At 48.3% G+C, this 13,964-nt stretch overlaps 1 protein-coding gene across 1 annotated transcript in view; it reads left to right on the forward strand.

Moving 5' to 3' along the window:
- CD81 (CD81 molecule) overlaps positions 1 to 13,964 on the forward strand; it is a 33,715-nt gene that overhangs the window by 16,271 nt on the left and 3,480 nt on the right. Inside the window, exons 3-7 of the mRNA XM_005149197.3 lie at positions 6,219 to 6,316; positions 9,233 to 9,307; positions 11,795 to 11,902; positions 12,842 to 12,940; positions 13,272 to 13,361. Of these exons, the coding sequence (XP_005149254.1) occupies positions 6,219 to 6,316; positions 9,233 to 9,307; positions 11,795 to 11,902; positions 12,842 to 12,940; positions 13,272 to 13,361 (470 nt within the window). The remainder of the gene's footprint in view (positions 1 to 6,218; positions 6,317 to 9,232; positions 9,308 to 11,794; positions 11,903 to 12,841; positions 12,941 to 13,271; positions 13,362 to 13,964) is intronic.

Genomic DNA, 13,964 nt, shown 5'->3' on the forward strand with positions numbered 1-13,964 from the left:
CCTTCTTCTTGCAGACAAGGGCAGCATGTAAAGTCTTTCATCTCTCTGTGTGAGCCATGCCGCCCCAGAAGAGCTCTCCATGCTTTGCGACCCTGTTGCTCCATCTGGAAGTCATTAGCAGCCACAGAGCAGCAATGTTTTTCTTGGGAAAGAGGGTGGATGGGAATGGAGGGGCTTCCCTGTTGTCATCATCCAGAAAACCTTCTCTTTTTCCACCCCCTCTCTCTTGCCCCACTTCTAAGACAGCAGTGTTGGCTCTGATGGGCCAATTTCACTGGGCATCTGGACAAAATGTCTGGGAGATCCTCCCTCGCTAGCTGGTGATGCATCCACCCATACCCCATCTTGGAGGCACTTTCCACTCCCTGCCTCTGTCTTGCCCCCAGGTTGCAAGGAAGCACGTCATGGTGGTTTTCTTAAGCTATGGAGAGTGTGTTCTTCCAGGATTGGTGGTGTGGGGTAAGATGGAGTCTCCTTCCCACCACCATCTGATGGTCTCACCCTTCTCTGCAGCAGGGGTGATGGGAGCCCTGTGATGTTCTGCATCTCCAGGCCAGGAGCCGTGGCAGGGTAGGCACTGCAGTCTGCCCTCCCTCTGCCCCTCTGAGGTTTGCAAAACTCTGGGATGCGCAATCTCCTCCCTGGGAGCCTATCTACTGGGAAAATAAACATGAAAATCTTTCTTTCCTTTGCTCTCAGCCCATTTTTAAAGCACATCCCGTGGGGAGGGCAGGCATGGCTTGGAGAGCTGCCCGGGCTTGGTGTGATGCTGAGGGGGGGGCATCTTTGTTTTGTTTTGTTTTTTGCCTTTTGGAAACATTGCCATGGTGACCTGGGGAAGAGACTGGCTTCCATTAGCTTAATGAGTTAAAGCTGCTGGGGGAGGATCAAAATGGAGGGAGAGGTAGGGTGCTGCCCAGGAAAGCCCATGCCTGGAGCTGCACAGCATCTCTGATGGGGATGGTGGGACACAGGAGGGGTAGTTGGGGCTGGCCTTTTCCCTGCTTATTTTAGAGGGACTCTGCTGTGCTAGTTCTTCCTTTTATTTGTTTTCTCATCATGTCCTTTTCTAAAGTCTGGATTTTTTCTGCTTGTTTTTTTTCTTTTTTTTTTTTTACTTCTCATCAGGGACAGGACATGGGTTTTACAACCCCGCAGGCACCAGCTATGTTGCTTTAATGCCAGAGCAAGTACTGACATTACAAACTGCCATACTGTCCCTTCCCTTGTCCCAGAACTGAGCATCCCACTTCCTACCTGGTCTAGAGGCAAAGGGCCTTCCAGGGAAATCCCACCTGTGTGAGCTGGGAACTAAGCTGGCCTCTTGGCTGCTTTGTTTTCCTTTTCACCCTAGCCCCATCCAGAGAAGTGCTCAGTTACTGTCAGTCCCTGGGTCTCATGTTCAGGGGCTTTCTGCATGGCTAAAACTTTAGGAGGTCCTTGCAGCCCAAAGCAGCACATGCCCTGGTTGTATCAAGGAAGGTGGGGGGTGATGTTTGGTCCATTGCTGCTGCTTATTCTGATGCATCATGTACTGATGCTCTTGAGTGAAGAGATGGTTGCTGTGCTACTGCTTTGAATTCAGACAGATCCTGAGTCTTTCTGTAATAGAGGAGGTGAAGTGAAGACAGGTTGGCCCTTTTTCCTAAAGCTTTCTGTTTTAAGGCTCCATCTCAAGAAGAGGTAAGGGGACGCCAGGCACTGCTTGCCTATGCAAATCCTTCTGTGACTTCCCAGCCCCAATGTACAGGTCCTGTGCCTCACGGCATGCTTTGGTGGGTGGCTGGTTGTGTGTGGCAGCTTTAGTAGTCTTGCTTAATGCTGCCTTATTGGAGAAATGTGCCGCAGGGCAGAAATCATACTGTAGTGTTGCTCAAGAATTTGGAGACACATTGTGAACCTAGAAATCATTTGCTTACTGTGCCTGTTGCTGCAGCTCCGGCTATTCCCACGATTACCTATTGCTGCTTTTGGAGAGAGCTGTATGAATGCAGGCACTGCGGTTTGCATTTTATACCTCTCTAATTCTGTTTGTTTATGGCCAGCAGCATTTCTTGTTTGAAAACCCCTGAGAAAGCTGCAATACAAATGAGCTGAGAAGTGGCATGTGAAAAGCAGATGAAGCCTTGCTCATGCAGAGTTGTGCCAGTTTGGGTGGAGCCCTGAAGGGATGAATACCGCTTTGGTGAAGAGTTTCTCACCCAGGACAGGCGAGCAGCAGTTAATCTTATATAGTGGGGAGGCTTGTGCTGGGGGGAGGCTGTTCTGACTTTAAGGAGGATAATGTGCCATTCTGGGTGGGGATGACAGGTGCTTTGCTCACAGACGTGGAGCCCAAAACCACACTGTCCATCATGCTTGCCGTCTGCCAGGAATGAAAGCTAAGATGTGTCAGGTTTATTTCTGGGAAGAGGGCTTGGTCGTTCTCATCTAGGCTGTGATTGCTGTGAAATAGCCCCCATCTGCCTGGCACCCAGTCTGGAGGCAGAGATACCCCCTTCAGTCCCATCCCTTGGGGAGAACGAGGAGTGTGGGAAAACAAACACCATCCAAAGTGTGTGGTTGGGTGCTTTGGTTGCTTTCGTTTGCTTTTGCAGTCTTCAGCGTGGCATTTCTGTTGAGAAACACTGCTAGCTTTCATTGTACAAGATGCTATTGTTGCATTAAATATTTTGTGCTTGTTTTTAAATAAACTCCAGAGCAGAGTCCTGCTCCTTTGCCTCCCAGGAGGCTGTCGTGCTCTGCTGGTACTCATGAACAAAAGGCGACTCCATAACGGCCACTTGTTTATGCTTGGGAATGAAGCTGGCCTTTATCCCAAAAGCCTTCCAGGGTTTTTTTGTGGTTTTCTGAGTGCAGGCCAGTTATTGCTGCCCGCTTCCCTGCCTGGCTGCACATTCCTGCTGCTCCCACCCCTCCAGTCGCATCCGTTGGCCTCTGCTCAGGAAGCTGCACGTGGTGCACGTCTTCTTCCCTTCCCTCCTTTACTTCTTGTTTGCTTGCTAGACAGAAGCACTGGCAAAGAGTTGACAAAGCATGAGCTGGGAGGGAAGTGGGAAGCCAGGATGTCATTTGTCTGCCTGAGCTCTGCATGGCCTGTCTGGGGTGGGAGTTCAGCAGGTTGGGTTTGGTTTTGTGTTATTGAAGCTGCACAAAAACCAGCAAGAAGCAAGCACAGAGGCCTCCGGAAGACTTCTGTAGAATGGCAAATGTCTCTATTCCCTCTTGGTCTCTTCCATCAGTTGAGGTTCTTGCTGGGCTTTTATCTCCTGCTTTACAGACTAAAACTTTCCCAGCCACCAGTGGTTCCTGCATTTTCCTGATGATCTCTGTATAAGACAGACATTTTTGACAGAACAATCATTCGATGGAACAACCTCTGCAGGGCCATGGTAGAGTCCACCCCTGGGGGCTTTGGGGATATAACTGGTCAGGGAGCTGGATAGTCTCATTTAAGCTCCCTTTTTCACAAAAGGTTTGACAAGGTGATCTTTCAAGGTCCTTTCCAACCGGGACAGCGCTATGACGCTGTGATCTCCTGGCTATATTTGCTCAGCCTGAAAGTTACCTTTGTTGTTTATTGTGCTGAAGCTGAGAATAAAATCTTCTCTGTGGGAGTGACCTGGTTGCTGGGATCCCTGCAGCATCATGCTGCTTGGTCTCCAGATGTGCTACATCTGCTTGTTGTCCACCTACAAGGGTGGTTAGCTTAAATACTGACTTCTCAGATGTTGAAATTACTTGCCCCCAGCCCAGCTTTGTCTCCTCTCTTTTGGCCTAACAAGAGGAGAAGTCAGAAGCTGCTGCACTGAGGGATGAGAAAAGTTGATTTTCCCAGAGCAACTTGTTATGAAGACTGTCCTGTGGAGCCACCCAATGCTGTAAGATGGAGAAACCTGATGCAGTTTGGGTTGAAAACCCAGACCCGCAGCATCCCTGGTACAAGCTGGAGTGGTGAAGGCTGGTTCTTGGGCATTATCAGGTTCTCGTGACAACAAGCTGTTTTTCTGAGAGACCACTACCAATAGGTTGTTCTTGAAATAGCAGTTATGTAGCATCCGAAAATCCCCATTGGTCTCTCTGGGGCTTGGCAGGCGTCCAGCACACAGCCTTCATTTCACAGGTTGTGTTCATGTCTTCCCATCACCCCTAGCCCCTTTGGGGCCCTCTGCAGCACTGCTCACCACTCTGGCTCTCTGCCTGGCTGCCACCACCGCTCCACCTCACATCATGTCCAGCCACTGGGATAAAATCACCCAGTTCTCCTTCAGGCAGCCCATAAAACTTCTACTGCTGGCCTGTCCTTTCCAAGAAACTCTCCTGGAAGGTGTCTTCTGCTTGTGTTTTCCTTCTCTTCTCATCCCCACTCGAGGTTCTTCAACAGCCCAGTTGCGTGTTGGGTTTTTGTGGCTACTGGGTGCTGCTGAAGCCCGTTGGGCAGACATCACTGCCCTTCTGCTGGCAGTGTTGCTGTGAGAATGTTGGTGTTCCCGGCCACAGATGCTGTCAGGTTTTGTGAAGAGGGGCTTCCTGCAGGGTCAGCACGTTCCATTGTGCCGGCGCTTCCCCTGCAGATGGCTTCCTCCCTCCTGTGGCACCTAAATATAGCGGGAGGCATTGTGCAAGCATGGTGCTAGTGAGAAAGGCCATCAGGAAGGTCCCAGACAGAGCTGCTGGGGTGGTGGTTCCATCACCACCTCTCACCACATCGCTCCTTGCATTGGCAGTTGCATTGTTTTGGTGCTGGTGACTTTTGTTTTAAAGAGGGAAGAAGCGGGAGTCAAAATTCACCCTTTCCCAAGTTTGACATATCCATGAGGGGATTTTAAACAAGTCAAGGCTGTTGTTATGTATCAGGTTTTTTTTAGAGAAGGATTTAACTTGGCTTAACTCTGCTCTCAGCACGTGCCCTTTAGACTTTGCACTTCAGTTATCAGAGATTGTTTAAAAGGTAGAAAGATAAGAAAAACCTTAAACATGAAGGGCATGTACAGGCAGTTTTAATCCTGACCTCTGTTTATACTTCAGTGCTGTTCCTAAGGGGGAGTTGACAGACTGATTAATAATCTGAAAGCATTTTGACTCATAGCAGAAGAAAACATTTCATTGGAGGGACGTGTCTCCCAAGCACCAGCAAGATCCAGTGTTGTTGCTGTTACCTCTGGATGCCCCCTGTATGTTTATTCTCATCATGAGTTCTCTTTTCTCCCTCACTGTCAGTTAAAAATGGTGACTGCAGTCTTGCCTCATTTGTAATTATTTCTTTATTTTTTTTGCATGTATCAAATTGCTTTTGGATGGAAAGTAGGATTCACTGACAGAGTAGTGGAACCACAATACTTGAGAGTATTAATTAACCAACAAGTGCACTAAATATACGGGATACACCAGGAGAAAGCTGTGTTTTCGGGAAAGCAAACAAATCTAACTGAGCTGGGAGCAGTTGGCTGAGTAATCACCATGGCATCACCAATCTCATGGTTGTGAGACTGTGGTGGTTACTTGCGGCAGCAGAGCTGAGCCTTGAGCTGAGCTCTTGTTTCCTGAATCAATAAACTTTCATTCCTATGTTTTCTGAGCTCCCACACCCAGTGCCTTGTTCCCAGGCTTTGAAGTAGTTGTAGAGTAAGATGGCTGTGCAGATTTAATAAGTTGAAGTGAAATATGTCTTCTTCTCTGTGGAAGAACTTACAACAAACAAAAGCCAGATTATATTAAATTGAGCAGTGCTTTTCTCGTAGTTTTGTGGCTCGTCTGTCTTTAAAATGTTAGCTGGATAAATGTGTATGATGTTTAATAGAAATAAACCATATGCCTTATTGTTTATTTTAAAGATATGCTAACTAATCATTTTCATCTCCTCTGCTTAAAATATTTAAACCAGTATGCTATGGGAACTCACATACTGCAGGTTTGAGGAAAGCCTTGTCTTGCCTGCTGCACCCTCTGCATATTACTATTTGAGTCCTCTGTTTCCTGATGGGATGATGGGCTTTTTAAAGTTTTGTCATCAGCAACCTCAGACAGTTTCAGACCTGATCCATGTTACATTGTGGTGTTCCACTGTGTCTGCTGCCACCTCTGCTCCTATCTCCCAGGCTTTAATTCTGCACACATGTAATTAGGCTGCCCCAGGGGCCAGAATAGCCATCCAGGAGCTGGGATGCTGCTGTACAAAGCGTTACAGTAATGCTTCTGCCTCTCACTCTCATTTGCAGGAATCTACATCCTGATCGCGGTTGGAGCTGTGATGATGTTTGTGGGGTTCCTGGGATGCTACGGCGCTATTCAGGAGTCTCAGTGCCTTCTGGGAACGGTAAGAGTGCAAAGCTTTGGATGCTGCTTGGCAGCATGGTGTCCTGCCAGGCAGTACGTGGCCATGCTTCCCTTGCTGGAGAGTCTTCCAACAAACAGGGCTGGGAAGATGCAGATGGGAGATGGAAATAGCTGATCTCTGCAAGGAGATGGCAGTGCTACTTGGCTGAGGACATCTCTGCCCAGCCTGCTGAGCTCTGGCTGAGCTGGAAGGCATGCTGCAAGCTCCTGCTTGTGCCTGGCTGCAGCACGGAGGCTGAAGCCAGCAGCATAGCAGAAGTGCAAACAGCAAGAGCCTATGGGATTAATTTTCTCTGTGTGAACTGCCCCCCCTCCTTTTATTCCTCCTGCACAGTCTGACTCTCCGACCAAGCACCTACCAACCATTTTTTCTTACCTGCTGTCCCCTACAGCTTCTCCTTTCACTCTGTTTTAAGGCTGCCTGTGACAATTCCAGTTCTTTTAAGGAGTCATCCACTGTTTTTATTCATTTGGATGAGAACACAGCAAAGATTTCCCACAATGTCTTAGTGAGGATGTCCTGGAAAATCCATTACTGAAGTGCTGCAGGCATCCTTGATGTGAGGCAGCGGCTCCAGATTCCTGACGTGGGATGAGCTTAATTGTATAAACTGTAGCCACACCAAAAGCCTTTGCCTTGGGGGTAGGTAAGGGAGAGCTATTTATTTAAAGCAAGTTCTGACGCGTATTTCAGCTTTAAACTCAATTTAAAAAAAAAAGAATAAGGGGTAAAGCAAACAAAAAAAAAACCATTAAAAAAAAACAACAACAAATGGGAAGGATTTTCCAGCGCTTGGCTTTGTTGGGCTGGAAGATTCTTGGTGGTGGTGGTGTAATGACCCATGGGTGTGGATACTGCTGGGACAAAGGGAAATGGAGCTCCTTTGCCTTGCTTTTCACAGCTGGCTTCACCACTGGTTGCTTGTTTCCCAATAAGAAGGGGGTGCTTCTCTCCAGCTTTTATAAAGCACTTCTGAACACTGGTGGATAAGAGCTGTGTTAGGAGTTTGCAGGCATTGTCACTGAGCTGAGAAGAGGAGGAGCCCGTGCACAGATATGACAGGGGTGGTTATAGTAAGGTCTGGCAGCTTTGGATTATTGTTTTTGTTAGCGCAAGCGATTACAGAACCTGAATTACCCCTCACTCCTTCCTGAAGCTGGAAAGAGGATTAGAAGGGCAGATGGTACAACATAGCTGAGGTCTAACAGAGAAACCGGCTGCTTTGGCTGAAATTAGCAGCTCTGTGTTCTGTGTGCTTGCTTATGTTTGCTCATACCTTGGCCTGGCAAGAGAAGGCTGGAGACACCTCATGGTGATGCTTTGCATTGGCCAAGGCTCCTACCACACTCCAAGGACATTTCCAGGCAGTGTCCTCAGGGTGTTGCAGGGAAACAGCCACTTCCCCTCTCCTGCAGCCAGCTGATGAACTGACTGTAGCCTTGCTGCAAAAGGGAAGAATACCAGGAAGTTCCCATGCCGTTAAAATCCTGTGCCAAAGGCAGCATGGAAGCTGAGCGGCAAGACCCAAGGAAGACAAGAGGGAGCCACTCAACATGGAGGGCATATGTGAATGCTTGGCCAAGAACACAGCTGTATTCACATGGTGGCACTCTGCATCTCTGGTGCTTTGCAGCCAGCTCACAGAACTTCTGCAGGAAGTTGTACCTCCAGATCTGGGGTAATGGAGACATCCTTCACTGGAGGCATCCTTCACAAGAGTGAGCCCTAGTGCTTAGCCAGAGAATTACAGTGGCATTGTGCCCACAACTTAGGGTGATGTGGCTTCTTGGGGGGAATGTGGGATCCAGTCCCTCAAAGATGGTCCAGAAGATTCAGGGATATATAGGTATTTAAATAGGAGTTGTTTATGTGGGGACTGGATATGGATGTTGGAAGTTTTTTTCCTACTGTCAGGTCAATAGTCCTGTTTCCATTTTGCTGATAACCCTTTGCTCTTGCATGTGAGAGCCAGGTCATAGCATCATTCTGGGAACTCCCATTTACTCTGTTTGTGAAGAAAATGTGTGTGGAACAGAGACTTCCCAGGAGTCAGGGGCTGTTGTCCCACCCCACAATGTGATTTTGTCTTCCCCTAACTGCATTAATCTCTTTTGCCATTTTACTTCCATGACAGTTCTCCCAGTCTGGGGCTTTTCCCAGGAAAAGTCACTGAGGGTGGTGTTATTACGGAGGTAATGTTAGCTGTGTGTGGAGCGTGCCCCTCAGTGCCTTCTCACTTGACTCTGATGTATGAGCTTTATGGCTTCCCATTCCCAGTCTAACAGACTGACCGTCACAACATGTTCCAGAGATCTGAACAAAATGATGGCAGGAGGCTTTGGGGGAATGGCAGGGAGGAGTGTTGGAGTTGCACAAAAGGGTGGGACTGTGGGAAAACATCAATGTTAGTATTTATGCAAAAAACTGCAGTAGCATTGCAGGGTAGTGGATGCCAAGAGAGCTGGCCATAAATCACACCCTGACACCCCACAGCTCCTCAGCAGCTGGAATGTTGCTTTTAACCCTGCACTGGCATCTGTAGCAGAACAAGAAACTTCTCTGGACGGTCCTGCAGGTTCAAGAAGAGGAGAGATGTGTCTTGCGGTGCACAGAGCATCCTCATCCATGCCAGTCCCTGTGTGGAAAGGGCTCTGCTTATCCCTGCTCAGGCATCCCAGTGGGAAGTCTGGGGGTGGGTTGGTATCCAGTTTGTTATAGGATATATATGTGTTTGGGCTAAGCATGTTTATGAGTGATAAAAAGGTTTGAAGTCAGGAGACACCTTGTTCCTGTCTCTGTCAGTAGAAGGGCCACTCCACACCTCTACCCACGTAATGGTTGTTTTTGCCTGTAGCCAGTTACGTTAAATGTCCCTCTCTTGATTTGTCTTTGCAGTTCTTCACTTGCCTGGTGATCCTGTTTGCCTGCGAAGTTGCAGCTGGAATCTGGGGATTTGTCAACAAAGACCAAGTAAGACAACTCCAGAGCCTGCATTTGTGGGACTGGGAGGCTGGGGCAGAACCACAGCAGATCCCAGCACAAGCTGTTTTGCTCACGAGCTGCTCCCAGACTGAGTCACAGGGACTTAGATTAGCTGTGCGACCTGGGCAGATCACCTAACTCCTCATGGCCAGGCTAATGAACTTTAAATGTAAGCGCCTGATGGTAGCAGCTGTCCCTTACAGCATGTAGTGCAATGTCTGGAGTAAATATAGCTCTTTCTCACTTGGGTCTCCTCCTTGCTGCCACACTGTCAGTCACAGAGTGAGTTGATTCACATATGAAGTCATGAAGGAAAGCCATCTGCACATCCTAAGTGTCAGAGAGCAAAGAGCAAACCCAGCCACCTTGCCCTGAAGGGAGGGAATACTGTGTGGAGGGAGCCTGCGTCTGTGTTAACAGGGTTGCTTGGTGCTTCCTGCTCTTTGCCAGTATCATATAACCCATTTCTGGCTGTTAGTCAGCCAGGACTGAGATTACTTCTGGTTAATAATGCTGATCAGTGCATGCATGAGGGGCAGAAGTTTCTGTCCCAGGCACCCTCCAAGGGACTACTCAGATGAGTTCCTCTGGCCAGAACAGGGGTAGCTAAAGGGTAAGACTGAAATTGCAGCTTTTCACCTTGTCTTCACTACAGTCTCATGTGCTCATGCATACCAAGTTTGGTCTTGAAGAGCAAAACAATCAGTTTAAGAACTGTGGCCATATTGTGGGCTGGGTGTTGATCCCTCAGCCATTAAGCTTTTGCACAGAACACAGATTAAACTCTCTGGCAGAACAGGAAATGTGTTTACTAGGAGATATAAACTAGACATGTAAGTAGGTGGTGGCCTGCTCAGCTTTCACATGCGTGTAGGCTGCAGATGACCAGCTCAGCCATGAGTGGGAACACCCTTGTAGTCATTCACCAGAGAGTGCATGACTTCACCGGAATAAACTCTTCCGTGGCTAAACATATTATTATGCAGGCAGGGTATGTTTCCTAGCAGCTTTGGTGAACTAATTAACCTTTGCAGAGGGGCCATGTTTCCTGAAGATGTTAGTTGTGAATCCTGAAGAGTCCAAGATGCGCAACAGCAAAAAAAGCAGAGCCTAAGTAAGGAGGCAACACCCCCCATGTATGTTGGTTTCCATCCTGGGGAGAAGGTGCTTGGCCATCATAGGATAAAGCCAAGAAATTTAGGATTTGCCAATACAAGAACGATGACTTCAGTCCCTAAAAGTAATTTTGCAGCTTAAAATGAACAGTGGCAATCTGTTGGCGTCAGCTGCTTTCACAGCCTGCGTGATGAATGGGCTTGTTAGATGTCCCTGCTCACAAAGCTTGCTTCTCCCCACTTTGGCCAGAGACGTCTGGGGATCAACACGGGCTGGAGGGAAGCACTGGGTGATCCTGGCCACCAAGAGCTGCTCCCAGCAGGGGCTTCATTCCAGCTGGGTTTTCAGCCCCTTGGGGGACAGTCATTTCCTATCACACAGGCACAGGGTTGCTCTTCCACAGACACTTTACATATAGGATGGGGAGGCAAGACATAGGATTTACTAGTTTATATTTTTCATGTACCAGAATCAAATGCTTTGATTGGAGAACACTGCCCTCCAAAGCAAACTTTTCTGAGCAGTGACAAAGAAATGCTGTGATAATTGATTGAAATCATGCTCCTTCTTGCTGCTGTTTCATTTTTTGTGTGCTAATCCAGCCTGCACTGCCAAGAGCAGATGTTCTTGACAGCATTCTCCATTCCTTACCTGCTACTGTTTTTTTTTTGTTTTGCTTCTCTTGCATGTCCTCTTTTCATCTGTCTCTCCCAAATTATTGGAGGGTGTTAGAAGAGAAGCCACAAGGCCAGTTTCCCTGACAATGAGCCACCCAAATGAGGCTTTAGTGTCCAATACCCCCAAATTCCTGCCATACAGTAAGCCTAGGTGCCCATACCTACCACAGCTTTGCTTGCACACCCCACCTCTTCCTGACTTCCCCAGCATGTCCTGCCTGCTTCTGCAGCCTCAGTGGGACATGTGTTACCTGCTTCCTTTGTCTCCATGTGTTGGGTGGTTCAGAACAAGCTGTTTCTGAGCCAAACAGCAAATCCACATGGGCTGAAGGCTATCTCAGATCTTGTGGTTCACCCTCTGGGCCTTGTCTGTCTTTGTCTGATAGAGAATTCTCATGGAGCACTTGGATAACCCTTTCTGGAACCTGCTGAGAAGTGAATGAGGTTCTTAATATCTGCTGCTCTTAACACTGTGCAGCTGGAGGGACTTAGGCCCTATGAAAGACAGGCCTATGTTCACACACCTGTGCAAATAAATGGGGTGCAAACCTATTTAAAAACTGCTCTCCTACCTGTGTGTGCCATTGGAGGGAACCTTTCCCCTTCAGACACTGAACCCATCCACTGGGTGGGTTTCCTTCTCCTCTGCCTGAAAGGGAGTTTTTTCTCCCCTCTTTCCTAGATAGCCAAAGATGTGAAGCAGTTCTACGATCAAGCGTTTCAACAAGCGCTCATGGCAGAGTCAGACGCGAACAACGGCAAAGCTGTGGTGAAGACCTTCCATGAAACGGTAAGATGTCACCGGTCCTGCTGCACACTCTGCTCAGGCCACATGCAGTTGGCCAAAGCACCTGCTGATAGGTAGGATCTTGTATGCTGCGAATGACACCCAGTTAACTTCTGTAGTGGTTTGTCAGTGCTGAGCGATGGCTGTCACTGTGCACAGGCTGATCCTCCCCACTGGGGCAGAAGCAGTAAGCTGAGCTACAAGTCCTTGGGCAGGGAGTGAAGGCAACACTGGATTTTTCGATGCTTAGGAAGTGGATCAAATGTGTTTGTGTTCTCAGCACTGGAATTTTGCTGCCTGCTTACCAAGTTTTATGTAGAAATCTCCCCTCCATAGCAGTTTCTTGCAGACAGAGGAAATGAGAATGTGGGAGGAAGGAGGATTAAAAATAGGGGTCAGGAAAATGAATAGGAAAAGCAGGGTCTAAAGCAGATGGTCCTACATGCAGGTCTTAGCCTGTCAAGTTTGCTGTTCTCACATGTCAAGAAGCAGAGTTCTGCCCTCTTCAGTATTCTGCCTTTCACACTGTGCTGGGAAGTCTGGCTCAAGCTCTAATTAAGTTGCTTTTCATTTACCTCAGCACCCCTGATTTAAGTAAAATTAAATGAAAGAAAAATATTGCTCTAAGGAACTATTCCCAATACTTCCTCTGCTCAGTAGGAAGCAAAATCTCTGGAGAGAGCTGGGTTCACTCTCCTCCAGGATACCAACATCAGCTCTGTCTGCCACTATTGCAGGAAGCAGCTGCATTTCATGGAAAGAAAAAATGAATTTGGAGAGTTATTTCCCCTTCATTGTTTTCCCTTCCAAGATGCTCCCTCAGTTGTGGGTAGTTTCAAGGATGTTTAATGGTGGGGAGAGCTCTTGCATGAGTGTTTGCTGTCTCCTAATGATGGTTTTTTGTTGAGTTGTTTGGGGGTTTTTTCCCCTCTCTATATGTAGCTGGACTGCTGTGGTCCTGATAATGTAATAGGAGCTACCGCTCCCCTGTGGAGAGAAGACCTCTGCTCAAGAAAAGACTCCATCCTGAAAACCTTTGAGGTAGGTATGGTTGCTTTCTGCTCAGTGCAGCTCATGTGAGGAAACATGGCTGCCAGGGAAATTTGGGGATTTATTGGGAATTAGGTTAAAGGGTAGAGATTTAATTTGTTTGGTGATGGTGTAGAGGGGTGTTGGAGGTTCCTGTCAGTTCTTCCTTTGCTGTTCCTGCTTGAGGGGCTGACAGGCACAGAGGGGTGAAGTCTGGTGGGGAGTCCTAGAGTCATGACCCAGGAACATAAGCAGGACTGGAGGAAGCAGACCTGCCTCTCTGGGTACCAGGGGCAGGCAAGGGGAGAGCAGGCTCTCTGACCAGCATGCTTTTCTGCTTCAGACTGTCAACTGCCACAAAAAAATTGATGAGCTGTTCTCCGGGAAGCTGTACGTGATTGGTATTGTTGCCATCGTGGTTGCTGTGATCATGGTAAGTGTGACTCTGTGGTGCCCTGCTGTTGTGAGAAAGCCACCGCAGGATGCCCTCATCCTGTTCCAGCTGGGCTGGATCCATCCCTCTCCTCCACATGCCCTTGAGGCTCAATGGCAGTGGCAGCCCTTTGCACGCCAGCTGCTCTGGGATGTGACAAGACACAGGGCTTCTTCATCCCTCCGTGGGGTTGGGATGTTAGAGCAAGCTCCTGGTGAGCACCTGCAACCCCATCCAGAAGGACAGAGCACCACTGAGCCTCCTCTCTGCCTCCAAAACCCCTTGTTTCTCAGGCTGCCATGCTTTGTCACTGCAGCCCTCAATGGCAGGGGATTTGCATTCTTTGACATGGTGGGATTGCTCCCCAGTGAGTGATGGGTGGCATGGGCTGGTAACCCAGTTCATGCACAGAGGCTGGGCTGTAATACTTGGGGGGATCTTGAAGCATTTGCTGCATAGCTGCCATGCTTGCAAAGTAACCACCACTGCTGCCAGCTAGGGGGGAGAACATCATCTTATCTCAAACAACCAACTGCTATTGAAAACTGAATTGAAGACACAGGACCTCCGCCCTTGTCTTTGACATGAGAGTGTTCATATGGC

This window comes from Melopsittacus undulatus, chromosome 4, assembly GCF_012275295.1.
Source record: "Melopsittacus undulatus isolate bMelUnd1 chromosome 4, bMelUnd1.mat.Z, whole genome shotgun sequence".
NCBI classification, from domain to species: domain Eukaryota; kingdom Metazoa; phylum Chordata; class Aves; order Psittaciformes; family Psittaculidae; genus Melopsittacus; species Melopsittacus undulatus.